The sequence below is a fragment of the Salvelinus fontinalis genome, chromosome 14 (genome assembly GCF_029448725.1).
Source record: "Salvelinus fontinalis isolate EN_2023a chromosome 14, ASM2944872v1, whole genome shotgun sequence".
Classification (NCBI taxonomy): domain Eukaryota; kingdom Metazoa; phylum Chordata; class Actinopteri; order Salmoniformes; family Salmonidae; genus Salvelinus; species Salvelinus fontinalis.
In genome coordinates this window covers 43,717,385-43,742,055 of record NC_074678.1, presented here as the reverse complement: position 1 = coordinate 43,742,055, position 24,671 = coordinate 43,717,385, and the positions used below count along the sequence as shown (strand labels likewise).

At 41.1% G+C, this 24,671-nt stretch overlaps 1 protein-coding gene across 1 annotated transcript in view; it reads left to right on the top strand.

Moving 5' to 3' along the window:
- The window catches only part of LOC129810927 (AT-rich interactive domain-containing protein 3A-like), a 49,095-nt gene that overhangs the window by 696 nt on the left and 23,728 nt on the right, over positions 1 to 24,671 (top strand). Inside the window, exons 2-3 of the mRNA XM_055861928.1 lie at positions 15,221 to 15,928; positions 16,264 to 16,555. Coding sequence (XP_055717903.1) covers positions 15,588 to 15,928; positions 16,264 to 16,555 — 633 coding nt within the window. The 5' untranslated portion in view covers positions 15,221 to 15,587. The remainder of the gene's footprint in view (positions 1 to 15,220; positions 15,929 to 16,263; positions 16,556 to 24,671) is intronic.

Below are 24,671 nucleotides of genomic sequence, written 5' to 3'. Positions count from 1 at the left end.
ATTTACAATGACGGCCTATACCGGCCAAACCTTCCCCTAACCCAGACAACGCTGGACCAATTGTGTGCTGCCCTATGGGACTCTCGATCACAGACGGTTGTGAAACAGCCTGGGATTGACCCCGGGTATGTAGTGACGCCTCTAGCACTGCAATGCAGTGCCTTAGACCCCTGCGCCACTCACTAATGTGATGGTCACGTTAGTCTGGGGAATGGGGAAGTTGCAAACAGATATGGTAGCTGTATTTACAACTGGCCTGAAGCCAAGTTAAATAGAAAACAAAAAACTTTCATGAAAGTTATGAATATAAAAACCAATGGGCCTATTATATTTATCAGGTAAATTACATGATATTGCATGGAATCAATTGGGCCTTTTCAGCACTGCTGGTCTGTTTTTGAATTGAATTGACTTTTTGTAGATGCATAAAAGTTGCAGCATTTAGATGAATGGTGAGGGGGAAACACTACACTCTTAGGAAAAAAGGTGCTATTTAGAACCTACAAGGTTTCTTCCGCTGTCCCCATGGGAGAACCCTTTGAATAACAATTTGTGGTTCCAGGTAGAACCCTTTTGGTTCCAGGTACAAAGAACCCATTTCAGTTCCATGTAGAACCCTTTCAACAGAGGGTTCTACATGAAACCCAAAGTGTTCTACCTGGAACAAAAAAGGGTTCTACCTGGAACCAGGTGGGAACAGCTGGAAACCCCTTTTGGAACTCCTTTTTCTAACAGTTTTAATACACAAGCAGTGTTACCCCAATATTCGATTGCACAAGCCATCCTTGCTTTGTAAATTGCTAATGAATGCCTACATGTGTATCAACTATAGTGCATAATGTGTATATGTGTGGTATATTCATCTATGTCTATATTTGTTTAGACAGCCCAACTTGTATGTTGAGATGGCAAATTTGAATAAGTAGAGCAAAGCAAGGGGATAGGAAGTGTCTTACTTAAGTGCCCAAAAAAGGGTGTTTCGGTCTAGCAGTATGGAAGGAAATGAAATCTGCAACAATCAAATGTCATCTCTTTGACTGTTACTACATCATGACATAAGGTCCCTGTGTCTATGGTTTCAATTTGGTAATCCATTGATTCTGGCCTGTAAAGGTTTTGAGAAAGCCTCATCACATGTCTCTTTTAAGTGTGTGACAAAAATGTCCCTTGGGTGAGCTGTAAGCATGGCATTTGTGATTTCATTGGAGATGACTAACCAGGGTTAAACTCTGGAAGAACTTGCTAAGACTTTCAATCATTGTGTGTATACAGAGGCTGACTTACAATATACTCTTGGAAAAAAGAGTCCAGAAAACACACACATGCAATGTTGTTGTTTGTTTGTTATTTGTCAGGCTAACATGAATAAAATAAATACATCAAAACAGTATTTTATCTCACTATCATGCCCAGCCAAGGTAGTATCTCTACTTGAAATCTGTGTGGACAGCATGCCAAATTATGAAACCATAGTTGCTCACTTGGTGCCGTTCCATATTTATAGCCTACTGTAACTCAGCATCCCATACATATTCCTTTTCCAATGGCGGGCCATTCTCCATATTAGCCTGCAATGAGTCCTCGTTAAGAAAAGGGGGATTTGCTCAGTGATTGGACCTCTTTGAATTAGAAACGTATGGTAGGCGATCAAGCTCAGATCTTAAAGGCCCAATGTCTTTGCATAATGAAGGCAGTCTAATGAATAACATGCCTTGTCAAGGCAGAATTGATGTTACAGCTGGCCACATGTTGTGTCCAAGAAATTGTTTAGAATGTGTTCAGAGGAAGCGCTTTTGTAGTTCCATCAAAGTGGAAACTGTAACTGAAATAGTGAGCCGGAAAACAAACAAGTACTTTTGGTTGGACATGTACCATCTATCATATGATTTGTACATGGTGTAGTCTCGAGATAAAGTAATTTTTCTAGGAAGCCGGGGAGTCAGCTGACTTTTTAAACGTTTTTTTTAACCTTTTGTGGAAAATATTCCTGGTCCCTCCCTCTTTTTTTATTTCTTGTTTTCTTCTTGTGTGAAAAAAAAACTATTGGAGATCTTCATACTTTTGTTTAATGGAATGATACCTAGTTATGTTTTACAGAATATGTCAGGAATTATGTAAACAACGAGATTCTGCACATTGTGTCTTGAACGCTCAATATAAATTCAGTGTTGTAACAGAATGATTCACTATTTCCAGTAACACAACACTAATCCTGTTGTTGCATCTGGAATTCAATCAGCAGTCATTTTATTTATTTTTAAAGTAGTCAAACAAGGGCAATTTGTAGAACAGTGACAGCATCTTCATCCTTGTCGATACATTACAATAGCTAAAAACCCATTTGAAATGAGCTATCGTGTTTCTAAGCTATGAGCTTAACATCCGTCCAATAGTTCTCTGCTATAGCCTTGTGTGAATGTCTCCTTTTCCCAGGTGCATTGAAAATACAGACTCGCCTCACAGCGTAGTTGTTTATGAACACACTGGCAAAATATGAAGAAGAAAAATGTGGCCTATGTTTGCTGTTGAAATGTACGTTTTTATAGACACGTTTATATCAGTTTTAGCTATAGTTACGATAGAAATGACATTGGTGAAATATTGTTACTATCCAATCTTACATCTACAGTGTAATTGGTTTCAAGTGACTTCATATCACAAAGGATGACCGTCCTCTAAATACACATTTAGTTTTGCCGTATTACATACATCTTGTGATATTTGCGAGACATATTCATAACAGACAAGTAAGCAATTTGAATAAGTCTATAGTATCAGTGAACAGTAACCACAAGGCCAATGAATTGAGATTTTGTTTTTAAAGGAGGATAAATCTTCAACAACGTCAAATACTGTATGCTTGAACTGAGTGCTTTATTTGTAGTGATCATGCTTTTGTACTGTCATCGTCTTGTTGTTGCTCAGATATATTTGTTACTATAAAATGTAAATTGACATCTGTTGTCTTGTATAATTGTAATATCGTATGTCGTTTTCTATTACTGCTGCTCAGTGACCACACAAACCCAAAATGTGTGTGTGTGTGTGTGTGACTGGTCCCCAACTGCCTGCCTGCCTCTTTACTCCACTACTGTAGTTTCCCTGCCATTTAAGGAGGAAGTGTAGTGAGTTGGCTCGTTTTCTGCAGTTCCTTTGCCAAAACCCACATTTCAAAGTCTCCTTCTGGCACACAAGCAGTTTCTGTGTTTCCCCTGACAAAAAAAGGAAAAGAAAAACACTACTTCACTCTTTGGGTTGAAGCCATGGGGGAATCCCGGAAGACTGATCGTGACGTAATGTAGGTGGAATGAAGCTTGGGTAAGAATCTCTCTGTGGGAAGAGCCATGTTATTTGTCCACCAATAACATTGATATACATTTTGTGTGGACAACTGCCAGTGCAATTATATTGAAAGCCAGAGTCCTAGTCATCCAGGACTATCCTTACATGTGTCTGCCTTGAGACCAACACAGAGCTTCGCACGTGTCCATCTAGGAGTTTATATGCGCTTCATATTTACACCCCTTGGCATGAATGTGTGCTGAATGAGCAAGTTGGCAACTTGCCTCCAGAATAAAATCAAGACGGAGGTACTGGATAACTATATTTTCCCGACTGGGCTCCCGAGTCGGTTGCATGTTTTGCATACACAGGCACACAGCATGTGTCATGTAGCCCACATGTATGTGTAAATTATTTCACCAGACTAGATTAGGAATCCATGCCAAAGAGCTGTTTCCTGCCTATCGCTCCTCACTTACCCAGACAATGGCTGGGTTGTACAAGATTAAATTGAATCAAATTTGATTGGCATCGCAGGTTATTGCAGGTGCAGCGAAATGCTTATGTTTCTAGCTCCTACGGTGCAGTATACCTAACAATGCACACAAATCCCCAAAATACAAAGAAATATCAGAACAAGCAATGTCAGAGTCCGGTGTGTGTGAATATATACTGAATAGGAAAGGTATGTACAGCAGTTATATAGGATGACTAGAAGACAGTATATGCAAATGAAGTGGGTAAAACAGTATGTAAACATGATTAAAGGTACCAGTGTTAAATGACTATGGACAGTGCATAGGGCAGCAGTCTCTAAGGTGCAGGGTAGAGTACTGTGTGGTAGCTGGCTAGTAACAATGACTGAGTTCAAGACAGGGTGTTGGGCAGAAGCCAGCTAGTGGTGACTATGGCCTCTGCAATTTTATGAATCAACAAGTTAATCCAGTTTGGGGCATTGGTGTTTCAATGTAAATACACTTCATACGCATATTAAGTTCAGCCTCTTCAGCTCAGTCCTTAGGGAGAATTATTATCCTGTGTCATGTAAAGAGTGAACATGGAAGTGAGTCTCACTGCGTCTTATCTAGGAAATGCATTTCTAGGGCTGTTTCTGAAATCTCCGGGAAATTATATAAATAATGGTGCTTTTTAAAGGAATTAATAGAATCAGACATTATCAATGTTATGTGCAAACAGGGAATAATGGATAATGGGCAGTGAAAGGCCAATATCCACAAGAGAGAACTAACTGTATCGACAGGCAGAATTTCATTTCAGGGGTCAAATAACATCTATGTGTGCTTCATTCATCCTATACAAGAGTAGTCTTACAGTTGCAACAGCTGTGCAAGGTTTAGTTGTTTGTTACGCAGGAGATCTGATATGTTAAGATCACCATTGATTCAGAAGCCAGAGTGCTGTTGTCAGAACCTAGACAACTGAGCACTAGCAAAACTGCAATGGCCATTGCTGGTGCTGCAGTAGAGAGAACCTATCAAACTGAATTAGTTACATCTCCTTAAGTTGTTGATGACTTTCCAATTACAGCAACCTTATTCTCTGATTTTAGCTTTCTTATTGGAAGTACGTGGCTGGTTTACTCTTCTGCATGGTCAATCTGGAACGTATAGTCTCAATTAGGGCTGTTGCGATGACCGTATTACCGCCACACCGGCTGGCTTGAAAATGAATCACACACATATTATTTAGTATATGTAAAGACAAGATTAAATCAAGAATAGTCTGATGAGTGACTATTAGCCTATCACCTGTGAATTATATAATATCACTTGTGAATAATGCCCAGCATAAGAAACTGCCTTATTTTTGTTTAAACTTTTTCGAATCGTGGTTGCACACCTCATGTAGCCTAGCCCTTAGGCTTATTTTTTGATGAGGTTTGTATCACAACTAAAGTGGCCAAATAACTTCATAAAATTAAGCACATTATGCCGCTTTTCAAGGGGTTTAGAGCCTAACTGGCATACATAAGCAGCCAGTGAGTTTCAAGTTTGGGGAAGATCATTTTCACCATTAAAAATTCACTATTTTGATAATGGTGTTTTCCTGCTATTGGAACATTTGCACTTATAGCCTACTGCCATGTGCGCATTGCTGCACTTATAATGAAGAAATAACGTAATAGTTTATCAACAACCTCTCCCTCAACATGATCAAGACAAAGGAGATGATTGTGGACTACAGGAAAAAGAGGACCGAGCACGCCTCCATTCTCATCGACGGAGCTGCAGTGGAGCAGGTTGAGAGCTTCAAGTTTCTTGGTGTCCACATCACCAACAAACTAACATGGTCCATGCACACCAAGAAGAAGGCACGACAAAACCTAATCACCCTCAGGAGGCTGAAAAGATTTGGCATGGGTCCTCAGATCCTCAAAAGGTTTTACAGCTGCACCATCGAGAGCATCCTGACTGGTTGCATCACTGCCTGGTATGGCAACTGCTTGGTCTCTGACCACAAGGCACTACAGAGGGTAGTGCGAAAGGCCCAGTACATCACTGGGGCCAAGCTTCCTGCCATCCAGGACCTCTATACCAGGCGGTGTCAGAGGAAGGCCCTAAAAATTGTCAAAGACTCCAGCCCCCCTAGTCAAAGACTGTTCTCTCTGCTACCGCACAGCAAGCGGTACCAGAGCGCAAAGTCAAGCCATAAGACTCCTGAACACCTAGTCAAATGGCTATCCAGACTATTTGCATTGCCCCACCTCTCTTACACCGCTGACCGCTGCTACTCTCTTGTTATCATCTGTGCATAGTCACTTTAATATCTCTACCTTCATGAACTCAGCAAAAAAAGGAACGTCCCTTTTTCAGGACCCTGTCTTTCAAAGATAATTCGTAAAAATCCAAATAACTTCAGACATCTTCATTGTAAAGGGTTTAAACATGGTTTCCCATGCTTGAACCATAAAGAATTAATGAGCATGCACCTGTGGAACTGTCGTTAAGACACTAACACCTTACAGACGGTAAGCAATTAAGGTCAAGGTTATGAAAACTTAGGACACTAAAGAGGACACTAAAGAGGCCTTTCTACTGACTCTGAAAAACACCAAAAGAAAGATGCCCAGGGTCCCTGGTCATGCGTGAACGTGAACGTGCCTTAGGCAAGGAGGCATGAGGACTGCAGATGTGGCCAGGGCAATAAATTGCAATGTCCGTACTGTAAGACACCTAAGATGGCGCTACAGGGAAACCGGACAGACAGCTAATCATCCTCGCAGTGACAGACCACGTGTAACAACACCTGCACAGGATCGGTACAGCCGAACATCACACCTGCGGGACAGGTACAGGATGGCAACAACAACTACCCGAGTTACACCAGGAACGCACAATCCCTCCATCAGTGCTCATACTGTCCGCAATAGGCTGAGAGAGGCTGGACTGAGGGCTTGTAGGCCTGTTGTAAGGCAGGTCCTCACCAGACAACACTGGCAACTACATTGCCTATGAGCACAAACCCACCATCGCTGGACCAGACAGGACTGGCAAAAAGTGCTCTTTACTGACGAGTCGCGGTTTTGTCTCACCAGGTGTGATGGTCGGATTCGCGTTTATCGTCGAAGGAATGAGCGTTACAACGAGACCTGTACTCTGGAGCGGGATCGAGGTGGAGGGTCCGTCATTGTCTGAGGCGGTGTGTCACATTATCATCGGACTGAGCTTGTTGTCATTGCAGGCAATCTCAACGCTGTGTGTTACAGGTGAAGACATACTCCTTCCTCATGTGGTACCCTTCCTGCAGGCTCATCCTGACATGACCCTCCAGCATGACAATTCCACCAGCCATACTGCTCGTTCTGTGCGTGATTTCCTGCAAGACAGGAATGTCAGTGTTCTGCTATGGCCAGAGAAGAGCCCGGATCTCAATCCCATTGAGCACGTCTGGGACCTGTTGGATCGGAGCGCGAGGGCTAAGGCCATTCCCCCCAGAAATATCCAGGAACTTGCAGGTGCCTTGGTGGAAGAGTGGGGTAACATCTCACAGCAAGAACAGGCAAATATGGTGCTGTCCATGAGGAGGAGATTTAATGCAGCTGGTGGCCACACCAGGTACTGACTGTTACTTTTGATTTTGATCCCCCCTTTGTTCACGGACACATTATTCCATTTCTGTTATTCACATGTCTGTGGAATTTGTTCAGTTTGTCTCAGTTTTTGAGTCTTGTTATGTTCATACAAATATTTACATGTTAAGTTTACTGAAAATAAACGCAGGTGACAGTGAGAGGACGTTTCTTTTTTTGCTGAGTTTATTACCTCAACTAACCGGTGCCCCGTACATTGACTCTGTACCGGTACCCCCCTGTGTATAGTCTCGCTATTGTTATTTTACTGCAGCTCTTTAATTTCCTGTTACTTTTATTTCTTATTCTTATCTCAATTTTTTTAACTGCATTGTTGTTTAGGGGCTCGTAAGTAAGCATTTCACTAAGGTCTACACCTGTTGTTGTATTTGGCGGATGTGACTAATACATTTTTATTTATTTGACATTTAAAACTAAACGTTCTGATCTGTTGCGTCAGCCACTTTGCGTAAAATTTTTATTTTTGATGCTAGTGGTTGTATGCTAGTGGGATCTATCACATCCCACAACTGTCCTAGACTATGTTTGGAATATTTTTTTCTAGCACAGAATAGGTCAACTTTTGTACTATAGGGATAGTAGATTGACATAGGCTAGTGCTTTTGTTGTTTGTTAGGCCTACTCTTTTTGTTGGCTGATGAAAAGTAAATGTGGACAATTCTTCCAATATCTTTAATATGCACCTCAGAATTAGATAAGGACAGGTGCAGTTGCATCCCCGATGTGTCTGTCTTCACTTGTAGCCTGTGAGAAATACCCAATCACATGATGGAGAGCCATGTGAGAGCGGGCAGCACTCAGGGAGAAGGGCACAACGCAGCACTCCAGCACAACGGCCATTGGATATCAGAAGGCATGGATTTTTTTAGGGTGCATTACAGCCACACAAAGCGGATGCCGCCGTGAAATTCGAGGCATTATCAAGTGCTTGTCAAATTGTGAATGAGAGACTGATAAAGTGTGTACAGCCTGCACAAAAAACAAAGCAGAGCCCATGCCTTACAAGTACCTTTTTTTAAATCATCATTACAGTTGCATCATACAGCATTAGTGTATTAAAAATCTAAACCTATAGCCCTACGTTTGTAGAACTAAAGTTACATAACTCTAAATTAAGCATACCTATTTCTTTGTTAACCACTCAACACAAATTAGTTGCATGTGCGCACTCGTTTGGAGAAAATATATTTTCTATTCAATTGTATTCTTCATAGTATATAATAATATAAAATAATGCCACGGAATTCTAAGCAAATCTTGTCTGCTAAATGAACTAGTGTAGCCCACAGAGTATGCTTTTCTTTTCTTCTGTATGCTTTTCTTCTGAAATAGACCAAATTTTCTTCATATCATGCTTCTTTAGACCCGTCTAAAATAAATCATGTATTTTTTGTGAAGGTGTAGGCTATATTGCATGGATTTATTCGACTTTTTAAAATGTAGATGTTCCCAAAGGTCTGCATCTGTGTGGAATCCAGGAGATGCTAAATGTGTTCATGTAAATTACCGTGAGACCGACCGTTATTTGTTTGACAATCAGCGGCTGACAATTTTGTGATCGCCACAGCCCTAGTTTCAACTGAAATCCTGACTACGCCAATCGTAGGTTGACTTCCACGTCACACTATTTCCCTCCCATGGCTCAATGGAGAGTACAATGCTGCTCTTGATAGCAGGGTTGTTGCTAGCCTTGTTGCTAGCCTAGTGTTAGCCTATCATTCAGAGATGAGCACAGGCCATAGTCAATCCATCCATCCTTCATGTATTTTCAGTCCCATTGATTGACCATGCTTTTGCTCTGAAAAATGAATAAAAACTGGTTTGCAGTTTCATTCCATCAGGACTATATTGAAGTGAATAGTCAGTAGGTTACTACCTGTGTCAGCATTTTCAAAATGGCTGAATATGTGTGTTTGATTGAAAACTCCCCAAAATTCCTCTAAACTTTTATAATAAGGAGATCATTGGATTACGATTATTCTGAAATTCGACCAACGTAATTTAATGGCTGGCTTTGCTAATCAGATTTGAGCCCCATTCTGAATGTATTGTGGAAGAGGTTGGTGGAAAGTGCTGGTGACACTTCCTGAATGATCGTGTTGTTAGTGTAATGGGCTCAATAAAAGCAGTGTTATTCTCTCCAGAGGTAATACTTGGAGGAATGTGACAGAATACCACATACCAGTAATCAAGACCAGCACTATTGACCAGGTTTTAGAAAAGGACCTTATATATTAGTGCTCTGTACTGTCTCATGTGTTCTTTAGGAGACTATAGTTGAATATTAGAGCACCCTTTATGTGAGGCGGCAGAGACCCTTTATCACTTTGGAATTAGACCCTTAGCGCTTTCCTTATCTCTTTGTCCTGTTTGTTCAGACCTCACAATCTTCCACCCTCACCCCTCCCGCAGCCTCTGTGCCAGTAGGTAACCAGAGGATTAACCCAATAGCTCTCATCATTCGTCCCTTATCCTTCTTTTAAACCGGCTGTCCACCCGGTTGGCTTCGTGGCAGTTCCCCCCTCATCCAGTTTCATCTAGCCTCCAACAATAACCCTATGGTCAGATCACTTATGCGTGTCCATTGCTGTAGTTTGAAGCCAAAATACATTTAAATAGGTTGCAATGATACAGTGATTGACTCAAGGTTGTGGTTCACATTGTGTGTAGTGTAGAGCAGTATACTGAAGTTACTCAGTTTGCCCTAGCCATTCACCACCTGTGACGCAAAATAACTTGTTTGTACCAGAAGGCTGACCACACCTACATCAGTTTTACATCAACAAAGACGAATGATAATGGCATTATTATGCAATCACATGAATCTTTGATATAGTCCCAAAGTTGTTTATATAATGGTGATTAATGCGATGCAGTGCTTCATTGTTCCCTATTGACAATCAGAATGATGAATGGATGATCTAACACATACAGTCCTCACTCTATCTTGCCATGTCTGTAGGAAATCAAAGATGTTGACCACCAAAAAAGGCATTTGAAGCAGAGAAACCACTAACACCTCCCACAATTCAATGTATTTTAATCAGGAACAGCAAAGACCTTGAAAGCAGTTTGCTGTTCTGCTATGGTGTGTCTCTGTAATGGAATATTTCCAAATATAGGGAAGCACATTTTGTGCCAAATTCGTGAAGCGGTCAGTTTTTTGAATTGGGCTTAACCACTGGCTAATGAAACTGTATTGTGAAACATTGGGGGCTGCAAATTGGCGTAAGATAAATAATTATGGTCAATGCATTTGACTGTTGATGATTCAACATGTATGTTTAGAATGTAATAGCAACACCACAGTTTTGGTCTGTAACCTCTAGTCTAGTTTTATGGTTGCAATAAATAGACAAGATACTTGTTACCATAGTGCTATAGAAGTTGATACAATATGATACGATATATGGCCAAAAGTATGGCCGAGCAGTCGCACACAAGCCTAAGATCACCATGCGCAATGCCATTCATCGGTTGGAGTGGTGTAAAGGTCGCCGCCATTGGACTCTGGAGCAGTGGAAACACGTTCTCTAGAGTAATGAATCACGCTTCACCATCTGGCAGTCCGACGGACTAATCTGGGTTTGTCAGATGCAGGAGAACACTACCTGCCCCAATGCTTAGTGCCAACTGAAGAGTTTGGTGGAGGAGGAATAATGGTTTGGGCTAGGTCCCTTAGTTCCAGTGAAGGGAAATCTTAACGGTTTGTCGAGATCGTTGTAGAAGAACTTGACTGGCCTGCACAGAGCCCTGACCTCAACCCCATCAAACACCTTTGGGATAAATTGGAACGCTGACTGTGAGCCAGGCCTAATCCCCCAACATTAGCACCTGACCTCACTAATACTCTTGTGGCTGAATGGAAGCAAGTCCCCGCAGCAATGTTCCAACATCTAGTGAAAAGCCTTCCCAGAAGAGTGGAGCCTGTTATAGTAGCAAAGGGAGGACAAACTCCATATTAATGCCCATGATTTTGGCATGAGATGTTCGACGAGCATGTCTACATACTTTTGGCCATGTATTATATGATGTTCTATAGCTACTGTTTGGATCCAACAACTGCAGTGACACAGTTGCCCTCTGTGCCAGAAAATAATGTTGCGTGAATCAATATTGAATGTCTCTCACCTCTGCTAGTACAACTGTTCATCTGGTGTTTATTTCTTGTCTGCTGACACACAAGCCCATAGAAGGGACAAAGAGGTTTGCCAGTGCTGTTTTAGTCACTGTATTATCCCATTCATACTAAGACGTTTTTCTGCCAACTTTACCGTACCGCAAACTTTTTTTCCGCCTTTTCATTTTATCTTAAAGGTATTGCCGGTATCAAAGCCAAAACTTTTTTACTTTCCGCTTAACGACCTAGTAATCATTTCGGTAAAAAAGTGGAGGTGGTATAGCTCATCTATTCGTTTGCTCATTTATCACTGATCAGAAACTTTTAGCATGCAATAATGCAGCCCAAATCAAGTGTAGGCCTATTATTTTGCCCGATTGCGTATAGGAAACTCCAAAAGCCAACGGAGGTCGTGAAATATGAACACAAGACAGCTTTTGAAAATAGGATTGCTATTATTTTCAGTCGGGGAAAATATTCTTTGTATTTTATTCTGTTATATTCCATTATATTCTTAATACAAAATATGTGTGTTGACTGTGATCGTGGTAGGTGTGTCTTGTCTGTTTAATGAACAAAATAATGAACTATTGATTTAATTCATTTGGGTGTAGAATAATTCAACTCAAACCATGCCATTTTATTGTTTTGAAAATGCATTTCGTTACTCTTATGTTTCTTAGGACCTGCCTAAACGAATTAATAATGGATTTCTTTTTGATGGTGTATATTCAATGGATTTATTCAAATAGACGCCCACCCACATCTGCACACCACTACTACCTCTCCTCCCCGGCATCCCAGCATGCTCATGGGAGGTTTAAAAGGAGGAGTATGCAGGCAAGAATGTGGTACAAAATGGGCCTGTTTGTAAGGGGGTCATATAAGCATTGGTCAATTTATTTTACAGGCAAAATAAGTGAATCCTATGTGAAAGCAGTAGATTTTGTAAAGAAGCACATTCATCGTGAACACTCATGACTGGAGTCATAGGCCCATGGTCAAAAGCAGTGCAGTACAGGGTATTGGCCAGGGTGTCATTCCAGAGGCAACCTGGTCTGTTCAACACCTGCTAGGAGAATCTGTCTTCATATCCCTGTCAGTGTGTCCTATTGTTTCTAGAGCAACATGTGTAAAGCTTATCTTTGTTCTGACCTAGATGTGACCTAGGCCTTGTTCAGTCAAAATGGAGACCGTAGAAGCAACTACAGTGTCTTCAGAAAGTATTCACACCCCCTTGACTTTTTCCACATTTGATGGTTACCAGGAAGACAGTGAATATGTCTGAGTTACAGTTTTGACTTAAATCTACTTGAAAATCTATGGAAAGACCTGAAAATGATTGTCTAGCAATGATTAATAACCAATTTAACAGAAGAATTTTGAAAATAATTATGGGCAAATGTTGCACAATCCAGGTGTGGAAAGCTCTTACCCAGAAAGACTCAGAGCTGTAATCGCTGCCAAAGGGGATTCTAACATGTATTGACTCAGGGGTGTGAATACTTATGTAAATGAGACATTTCTGTATTTCATTTTCAATAAATGTAAAGCAATTTCTAAAAACATATTTTCACTTTGTCATTATGGGGTATTGGTTGTTGATGGGCGAGAGAAAATTATATTTAATCCATTTTGAACCCAGGCTGTAACACAACAAAATGTGGAATAAGTCAAGGGTTATGAATACTTTCTGAAGGCACTGTAGGTGTCAAATCTGGCATATCTCCCTATGAATTGCTGTTCATGTGAGTCATTTGAGTACAGTACAAATAGGTCTTAGTCATCCTAGAAAATACTCTGAGTAATGTTTTATTGGACAAATTGCATACTGGTCATGCAAATCGGGGCTGTGTCATGGATTTCCCCCTTATATTTGAATTTCTGACCAAAAATATGTCCTACCATGAATAGGGTGCCTTTTTATGTCCTTCAGCCATTATGTGTGTAAATGTTGGTAAAACACTAAATTTAACTGTTGGATCACAGACATCTAACTAAATGAAACAAAACCATTCTAATAGCAGTGTGTTGTCATTAAAGTATGTCCTTTGTTTTCTCAGAAAATCCCAATTTTGGCTTGTCTCACGTAATGTTTGACCAACTTCTAGGAATATTTTAACCCACCTAACCCCAAGATTTTCCCAAGTTTCTACCATCACTGTAAAGCCCTAGTTATTTTGTAACTTTGGGAAAGGAATTTCTTGAAGATTTTTACTTTTCTAATGTGATTCATTTACGTTTGTCCCTCAGGTTGAAGGTCAACCCTCTCCTGTGAGTTGAACTCTCGTTTTAATATGTTAAAACTATTCCTTAAATATAGATATTATAATTAAGAAACATTGAACATCTATTAGTGAAATCATAGTGTCAAAGCTGATGAGCGTAACACGTTGACCCTGTTACCCATAGAAAGATAGGCTAGTTTACATTTTTTGTTAGGCTTGTATTCAATTGCCCCTCCCTGTTGCACACAACACACATTTAAGAGAAAATGGTCAACCCTGTTACAGTCCACCCTGTCGTTCAAATGAAACTGAGTGGCTGCGGATCCAACTTCTCTAGACCCCTCTTCCCGACAGCTAAAGGTCAGAAGCTTCTGCGCAGGATTCTTTACTTTGCGCACCGTCTCTACTCGTTCGGCTACCCAGAGAACAGACTACTCTGGCGAATGGTGCTCATTTAAGAAAGCTGAATCAATGTCTGAAAGATCACATAATGACAGTATTATACAGAACCGAATATAATAGCATAGTATAACGCAACTTTAAGACAAAAATACCACCTCTTTAATTATAGGATTTTATAATGATTGTGCGAATGGTGGCCAATACTCAACAGCGCGCACCACTAGGCAAAATAAACTTGTTTATGCCCCCCCCCCCATGCATGTCTTGTTTTTGCTTTGTGTAGTGCCAACTGATTCAACCAATCAAGCTTGATGATGAGTTGGTAATTTGAATCACCTGTGTAGTGCAAAACATGTACCCAGGGGGGCCCCAGGACCGACTTTGGGGAAACCCTGCTGTAGCTTACATAACTCAAGATCTAAATGCATCTTCCCATGAAACTGATTGAGATCACAAGGTTGGCATGCATAGACATTTTCCAAATTGACTGGCTTTCATGTCTTAAAGTAATGATGGATTGTCATTTCTCTTTGCTTATTTGAGCTGTTCTTGCCATAATATGGATTTGGTCTTTTACCAAATAGGGCTATCTTCTGTATACCACCCCTACCTTGTCACAACACAACTGATTGGCTCAAACGCATTAAGAAGGAAAGAAATAACACAAATTACCTTTTAACAAGGCACACCTGTTAATTGAAATGCATTCCAGGTGACTACCTCATGGAGCTGGTTGAGAGAATGCCAAGTGTGTGCAAAGCTGTCATCAAGGCAAAGGGTGGCTACTTTGAAGAATCTCAAATAGAAAATATATTTTGATTTGTTTAACACTTTTTATTTTGTTTACTACATGATCCCATCCCTACATGATTCCATATTTGTTATTTCATAGTTTTGATGTCTTCACTATTATTCTACAATGTAGAAAATAGTAAAAATAAAGAACAACCCTTGAATGAGTAGGTGTCTAAACTTTTGACTGGTACTGTGGGTGCTTACCAACATGTGAAAAATGTTGAAGCAGTGGCTGGTGCTTTGTCTCACGTGTTTTTCTCTTTTCCACCGGCCCTGGTAAAGCCCTTCCCGTGAAGTCCACAGAGAGATCTTCAGCCACTAGTTCTTAAGTACAGCACTCACATGGACGCTGCTAAGTGGTGAGACTTCACTGACCTTCCCTGCACTGAGAAACGGCACAAGTCTTCCGGCTCGGGAGCTGTGGACAGTGTCCGAGTGCATGTCTCATCGCTCTAAGAACCCTTCCCACTCTTCAAGAACCTACCCGTCAAAAGAGCTCTGCAGCCGCTGAGTTAGTTGGTCAGGCCTTCTATCCAGCCCCTCAGCATCAGGACTTAGAGAGGTGGCAGCCCCCACCGGCCCCTGTGACTGGAGCTGTTCAGGGGGGAAGGGAAGGAGACCACTGACTGGTGCATCACTTTCCCTTGAGATGAAGCTTCAAGCCGTGATGGAGAACCTTCACAGGCAGCAGAGGGCCAAGTTGCTGATGGAACTGGAGCAGCAGCAGCTGCAGCAGGGTGGCGCTCTGCAGGGTCACGGATGTACCTCCGCCCGCATTGGGGATGAGCTGATGGGAAGCCCCGCCCCCGAGGCGGAGCACGCCCAGATGGCGGCGCTGGCAGCCATGAGAGCAGTGGCGGCAGGGCTGCAGAGGGCCTCAGACAGCCCCACTTCAGAGCGCAGCATTAAGGGAGAGGAGGAGGATGACGAGGATGAGGAAGGAGAGGAGCAGTACAAGGATATGATGGACTCTGTGGAAGAGGAGCAGATGTGAGTAGGACTGCCTCATTCTTCTACCCTGTTGTCTTCATTTCACCTTGAATGTCTGACTGGGTGCTTTGCTCTGGTCTAGGGTTTTGTCTGGTCTTTGTTCATTTGTAATGGGTGAGCGTTTCATACACATTTCCTCAATCTTTACCATTTAGCCTATATAATGCAACACCTTTTTAAAGTTTCAATAGTGTGTTAGCTAGCTTTCCATCGGATGTGATCATTGCCCTTACTGGTTACACAAGTGCACCAGTATACAGGTATATTTCAGGTATATGCCATTTTGTGTATGGTGTTGTAACATGCGGGTGGTGTGGCTTTTCTCTCGGCTGCAGAAAGCAGAAGTGGGATGAGGAGGACTTTGAGGGGGAGATGGAAGAGGACTACGAGGACGAGCTAGTCAACGAGGGCCTGCCTACAGGCCGGGAGGCGGTGGCCCCGGGGAAGGGCATCCTGCTGCTGCCTCACCGCCAGCTGCACCCCCACTCCCAGCTGCTGAAACCGGCCCGGCCCAGCACCGACCTAGACCAGGAGCCCAGAGCGGCCATCCTCCCCCCACATGGATCCCAGAGCCAGCTGGGTGGTCTGGACCATGGGGACTGGACCTACGAAGAGCAGTTCAGACAGGTAGGACTCGGGGGGGGGGGGGGGGGGTCTGTCATGAGCCCTGTAACATGTCACTTAACCCATATTGCCCCTGTATACTCTGGATAGAGAGTCTGCTAAATGACAAAAATGTAAATGTTATAGTACACTCAGTAGTAGTAGGATATCATAATACACAGCGGGGCTCTCCCATTTGCACCCTCCCTCCATTGAGGTATGCTCACATTGGAAAGAGTCCTGGCAAATTTCAATTCTGTTGATGTAAGCAGGAAGACGCCTAGTTGTGTATGAGGATGTCATATATGCTGAGTCTACCTTTAAACTTCCTTAGCAGTCTCGTGTTTACTGTAAAGGATTTTGGTTATGAGTAGCTGTAGTTGAGCGCAGTCGTACATTTAGTTGCTCTCAAGAACAAACATTAACCATTTGGTACATACATTTAAATCTGGGACATTGCATTTATACTCCTAGCGTAAAACAATGGCAAATGGCAAAAACAAAACATGTGCAGGACACAGGGCAGTCCTGCATCCACATTGTTTATGCATATATTTCCATTGTAGCTAATGCCTGGTTTAGCAATGCTAAAAGTTAGTTGTGGGAAAATAATAGGTTAAACCTGTGAATTCAATTGCATTATTTAAACCTAAATGATATTATCTGGTGTGAAAACAAAGTGTTATCAACCATAAAACATGATTGTTAGCACTAACATGCCTAGCTGTCAGAAATATGCACTTCTACATAAGCCAGCCGCTGTAAACGCTGCCACAGGGTATTTTAGAAAAATTGGGAAATGCAAGGTTTGCTACACAGATTGTCATTATTTGATCAGACTTCGGAAGTTATGTAATAATGACACAAAAATGGTGGTAATGTATAGAGGAGTTTGTGTACTTGGTCATATTACAGTGTAACTAGATTTTTTTAAACCATAATTACACGTCTTATGAGTTTATCTAAAAGCATATATGCCTTTTTAATGTGAGTTACTTAAATTGTTGCTTTCAACAAATGTTTGACTGTGTTATAAGACCCACTGCAAAATGTGTTGCATTTGTCATGTTGTAGTACATGTTATCAGGAAATGTCAGTAGCTAGGTTTCCATCCAATTGGCGACGGATTACCCTGTGAATATTCACGTTTTTCCACCAGTGGTGGATTTCCACCAAATTGTCTTGTTGCAGATAAAAATCAGCGCGTGATGACGTCCTGAAAAATGTACCTTTTCCCTTAAGTTTTCATGTACGAATCATTTTTTAAAAGTTCCATATGTTTCCATCGCATTTTCAACTCTACAGTTTTCTCACAAATAGCAAATGTGCCTACTCTGGTCTCGGCACGTGCGCTCTAGCCGACAGCTTGCGGATACAGTCTACATGGTGAGACTATTATGGATAAGAGAGAATATTTCTATTTGTCAAACGGCTGTCAAGCATCGATCATCATGTCACCAGAATAAGATCCTCGGTATTTATTGGAAAGAAGCCCTGTAACATGTCACTTAACCCATATTGCCCCTGTATACTCTGGATAGAGAGTCTGCTAAATGACAAAAATGTAAATGTTATAGTACACTCAGTAGTAGTAGGATATCATAATACACAGCGGGGCTCTCCCATTTGCACCCTCCCTCCATTGAGGTATGCTCACATTGGAAAGAGTCCTGGCAAATTTCAATTCTGTTGATGTAAGCAGGAAGACGCCTAGTTGTGTATGAGGATGTCATATATGCTGAGTCTACCTTTAAACTTCCTTAGCAGTCTCGTGTTTACTGTAAAGGATTTTGGTTATGAGTAGCTGTAGTTGAGCGCAGTCGTACATTTAGTTGCTCTCAAGAACAAACATTAACCATTTGGTACATACATTTAAATCTGGGACATTGCATTTATACTCCTAGCGTAAAACAATGGCAAATGGCAAAAACAAAACATGTGCAGGACACAGGGCAGTCCTGCATCCACATTGTTTATGCATATATTTCCATTGTAGCTAATGCCTGGTTTAGCAATGCTAAAAGTTAGTTGTGGGAAAATAATAGGTTAAACCTGTGAATTCAATTGCATTATTTAAACCTAAATGATATTATCTGGTGTGAAAACAAAGTGTTATCAACCATAAAACATGATTGTTAGCACTAACATGCCTAGCTGTCAGAAATATGCACTTCTACATAAGCCAGCCGCTGTAAACGCTGCCACAGGGTATTTTAGAAAAATTGGGAAATGCAAGGTTTGCTACACAGATTGTCATTATTTGATCAGACTTCGGAAGTTATGTAATAATGACACAAAAATGGTGGTAATGTATAGAGGAGTTTGTGTACTTGGTCATATTACAGTGTAACTAGATTTTTTTAAACCATAATTACACGTCTTATGAGTTTATCTAAAAGCATATATGCCTTTTTAATGTGAGTTACTTAAATTGTTGCTTTCAACAAATGTTTGACTGTGTTATAAGACCCACTGCAAAATGTGTTGCATTTGTCATGTTGTAGTACATGTTATCAGGAAATGTCAGTAGCTAGGTTTCCATCCAATTGGCGACGGATTACCCTGTGAATATTCACGTTTTTCCACCAGTGGTGGATTTCCACCAAATTGTCTTGTTGCAGATAAAAATCAGCGCGTGATGACGTCCTGAAAAATGTACCTTTTCCCTTAAGTTTTCATGTACGAATCATTTTTTAAAAGTTCCATATGTTTCCATCGCATTTTCAACTCTACAGTTTTCTCACAAATAGCAAATGTGCCTACTCTGGTCTCGGCACGTGCGCTCTAGCCGACAGCTTGCGGATACAGTCTACATGGTGAGACTATTATGGATAAGAGAGAATATTTCTATTTGTCAAACGGCTGTCAAGCATCGATCATCATGTCACCAGAATAAGATCCTCGGTATTTATTGGAAAGAAGCACTGTGCACTTTCACCACCCTGTGAAGTTCATCTTATTTCATCTTCAGCCTGACAAACTGCATGGTTTACCGAGTCGTAGTGAGAGGACGATGGCCATTATATTAATATTTGCACATAAAGGCATTTCCACCGCCATTTCTCGCAGAATACATTTTACAGACACAAAAAAATCCCACCATGTCAAACAAACAAATGATCTGTCGGCATTTATAAAATTTGAATCGAAACTTCCTGTTTCTATCACAGCTGTCCGGATTTTATTTTGTACGGTATGACTTTATTCGCATAAAAACTGTGAATGGAAACATGGTTAGTGTTGCTGAAATGATCCGAGTTATATCATGGTTACCTCAGAAATGATGAATATTGTTGACAGTTAATAATTAAGAGTGGCAGTATGTTTTTTCTTTGCCTACCCCTCCCCCCCAGTTAAATGTGTTTTTCTTACGATAATAGCTGAGTAGAAGTATTGTGATGGTCTGTGCCTCTCCCTGGGGAGGAAGGGGTTAAGACTGTAGAGTTTATTTTGGGTAGGTGGGTGGAGGCAGTTGGAATGTGCCTGAGGGAGCGTGATAATCTGTCCCTTCTGGACCCTCTCAGAATGCTGCATGTCTCTATCAGTCTGTGCCAGTTGGAACCATTCCAATCTGATATGTGGGCCCTACATACAAACTAGACATTCAGGTGAGCGTATTATGGATGTCCATGTTACATGACAGCCAGTGTATAGCTGCCTTTAGTCAAACCTGGTCATGAAACATAGGAGTGTCTATGCTCTTGGCTGAAGAAAGGTCTGACTAAATCAGCCTCAATGTGGTCTGGGCGGAGGTCTGATAAAATATGTGGTCATTAATTCATCAACTTTTCTAGGCAGGTTGCCACTAGCCTCTGATAGAATATATCTGCCAGAGGCAGCTGAATTTAAAAAATGATTCATTGGGTGGATATCAAATTATACTAGCAGTGGATAATGTTTGCCAGTTAAACTGATTTGCCCCTGGTATAGTGCCATTTGAACTGTGTTATTTTAGTGAGACCCATCCCCACCCCCTGGCCCCTATACATACACCTATCCTCAGATATTTTTATATGACAGCACTTGTTTTACTACTACCTGGCCCTCTTTTTCCATTCTGAGTTGTTTACTCCCTCAAACATGACGGAGAATCTTTCACTTTTCTTTTCTTTTCTCTACCAACATGTAGGCCTACATGTATCTGTTACTATTTGACATCTGATAAGGCATAGGTCATCATAACCATCCATTATCACAATCACATGAGGTGAGAATCTGGTGCTTTTGGGGCTACTTCCACAGTGAAAATGTACCTGTGTTATGTCCAAAATGGCACCCTGTTCACTGTACTACTTTTGTCCAGGAAGTAGTGCACTATCTAGGGAATAGGGTGCCATTTCAGAAGCAGCCTTGGTGCTCATTCACCAGAGGCAGGGTTCTACACTTGTCACGAACGTCGTTGTAAGGATTGTCGGACCAAAGTGCAGCGTGGTATGGGTTCAACATATTTATTTAGTGAACCGGCACAAAAAAACAATAAAGCACAATTGAAACGTGAAGCTAATGGCGTGCTCACAGGCAACTAACCAAAAAAACAATATCCCACAAAACCCAGTGGGAAAAGGCTGCCTAAATATGATCCCCAATCAGAGACAACAATAAACAGCTGCCTCTGATTGGGAACCATACGAGGCCAATATAGACATACAATAACCTACATAACCCACCCTAGTCACACCCCGACCTAACCAAAATAGAGCATAAAAGGCTCTCTATGGTTAGGGCGTGACAACACTGACCTTTTTTTACAAGGAGCAAGTGTGCGCCTAAGTTGGAAAATGTAGGCGCACGCAAAGGAATTTAGAAGCACAATGAAAAATATTAGAAATGATTCAAGCTAGAATCTTAGATTTTTCTAGCCGCACTTTGGCTCCTAAATTAAGTCTAGGTCGCACAGCAAAATATTTAGCATAAAATGGATGCACTGTAGAACCATGAGAGGGTAAACTCCATGTTTTACCTCCCTGTTCAGAACTGACTGATTAACCCTGCAGCTAGTGTGTAGACATACATATTCACCTCTTCTATTTGTTCAAACACGTTTTAATTATGATGACAGCATGCAGTGTATTCAGACCTCTATAACCTGTCCAATTCAAAGATCATTGCAAGCACTTTTTAAATAGAGAGACATTTTTAAGTAAAATTATTAGCGTTTAACTTAGTGGTTTCGCCTGGAAATCGTTATCTGGGATTTTTGTATTTTTGGTCCTTTTAGGATAACAATTACCACGTTCCTTAAAGTTGACTAATCACAACAGTCATTGTGTTGAAGGGGAATCTGCTGCTTGTCCACAAACAAGGCGGATAGTGCTTCAGAAATAATTGTGTTGACCTCCCGACTGTCCATTGCCTAACCCTTCTCCCATTACACTACCATTCTCAGGCTAGAAAACTCCAGAAGCAAAAAAAACCTTTGTACCCACTCTTGTCTCTCTCCTTCTGTATTTTTAAATACACACAGCAGGGAAGATGGAACACAGATGGACAGTAAAGAGGGTATCTCTTTAAAAATTCATTGCACTCCCTATTATCAGGGACTTGGCATTAAATATTGATTTGCACACACACACGTGGAATGGGGGAAGGGCAGTGACCACAGGAAATGAAGGCCGAATTGGAGCCAATACAGAGTGCCACTTATTGGGATTGCTCGCCAGCACGATTCTGCTGATACAACTCCTTGTGCTGATGGAATTCCTTAATGTTCGCTTCTTAAATGTGTTAACAGTTACTTCCTGACTGTTTAGTCAGCGCTCAAATGACTAAATACATGTAGCCTATAGCTAGGCCAGCATACTTGTTCGTGTCAAAAGCAATTGCCATGCAGTTTTGCGTTTTTGCTTATCTCAGTATTTTTCAAACCGTTATTTATTTTGTATGACTTGGTGTTTACCAGCTGCTGTCTATTTATTGTAACAATTACATTTTTTCATTCTAAAAAAATATGAACTGTCTAAAAAAACAATTTCACTATATCCTGTAACGGGGGTCCTCCTCCTCTTCAACCGAAAAGGAGGAGTAGTGATGGAACCAAGGCACAGCGGGTTGTGAACACATCATTTATTTAAAGACAAGACGAAAAAACACGAACTTCACTATAACTAACAAAACAACAAACGGAGTAGACAGACCTGGACGACGAACTTACATTAAACACGAAGAACGCACGAACAGGGAAAATAGACTACACAAAATGACGATGAACAAAAAACAAACCGAACAGTCCCGTATGGTGCGACAAACACTGACACAGGAGACAACCACCCACAACGAACACTGTGAAACAACCTACCTAAATATGACTCTCAATTAGAGGAACGCCAAACACCTGCCTCTAATTAAGAGCCATACCAGGCAACCCTTAAACCAACATAGAAACAGAAAACATAGAATGCCCACCCAAACTCACGTCCTGACCAACTAACACATACAACAAACTAACAGAAGTAGGTCAGGAACGTGACATATCCTGAGGTTTAGCTTTTAATATAATTTAACAGACTTCTACATTTAGGCCTAAATCCTAAAAACATGATATTGATCAGCCAATGACTCTGAATATTAGTGAAACATTCTTGTAACACACAGTCTTGCTCAAATGTGACTTAAGCCTTTTTGCCTTTGGTGTAACCACTGTAAAACAGTTTGTCTCTCTGAAACCATTTAGCCTATAAAGGTTTGCTCATACAAATGTAATCCATTGGCCGGATTATAAATAAATGAAATCAAAACTTGGAGCAAAATCAGTGAAGTATTGCGTCCATTTCGCACAGCATTTACTTGTGAGCCAACCATTTTGTATTGTGCACAACAGACCATTGGAGGATCATATGCTGAAGACAGTTTGACAACTGAATTTTTCTACAGATCTGCCTTAGTGCCCTGGGAAACCTTTGGGTGTGCGACAGGCTCCGTTTAACACAAAGAAGGAACAGGGTTAATGGAACTTGGCATCCCACAAAAAACAATGGCATGAAAACAAAAGAAACAGCGACATGGGAAGCCCTATTAAAGTCTTCCTGTTGAATCAAGGAGAAATTAAGGGATGTAACTAAAGGGTCTGGGAGGGAGAGAGCAGGGAGGAGTTACAGTTTGAACAACAGCCAAGCAGTACAAGTGTAGTGAATACTGGCCTTTGGCTATGAAGTAGTGTTGGAAAGTGTCCAGCTTCTAGTTACTGTGCAGCTGATGTCAGAACTGTGCAACCAAGGGAATTCTGGAAATTGGCAGGCGCTCAATATGGCGTTGAAGGGGGGTAGCTAGTAGCAGGAATGTAAACAAAGATTGCATAAAGGCCAGCACTTTTTTGCGTGTTCCCATTTTGGTGCTTGAACTTTTTTGTATTTGGTTTGAAAGGGAAACCTAGTCAGTTGTCCAACTGAATGTATTCAACTGAATGTATTCAACTGAAATGTGTCTTCTGCATTTAACCCAACCCCTCTGAATCAGAGAAGGCACCTATACAGTGTTTTTAGTTATCTGAAAAGTCTAGCCTTGTATTTCTTCATAACTTGATTTGATTTAGGCATAACCGTGAGTTGTCTCCTAATACATTGTCAGGGAGTGGACTGAGATTATACAACTTTCGTTTCCTTTATTGGCTTAAAGCAATAAAAAAAACTAAAAGGGTTGACTTTGCTGGACTTCTCAAGCCATACATCTGTCTTTGTGGATGCCTTGTGTCTTTTGTAGTGTCTAATCTATACATTTCTATACAAAGCTTAAACTCTCATGTCTCCATTTGGTTCTCCCCACCTTCTTACTGTATGAAAGCCTAGAATGTGACCTTGTGTAATAATACAAAGATATGTATTAATGTTTCACACTGCCTCGCATTTTTGAATCCACCTTATTTGAAATAGATTGGTGTGATAGGAAAATGTCAGTAGGGTAAAATATGAACTTACAATTTAATCTGTAAAGACCCATTATGAGTGTAACATTCATACAAAGCATGATGTGTGAGATTAGCAAGCCACACCTGGTTTGGAATACATTTACATCTGGAAGATGTTTAGGATTCAAGTCAAAACAGTGGACAGTGTCATGACTCCCCCTGATCTCATATGACAATGGTGGGTCTTCGTCAGCTGTTTTGTCTTGGTAGGAGATGGGCTTGCCAAGTCCAGGCTGAGTA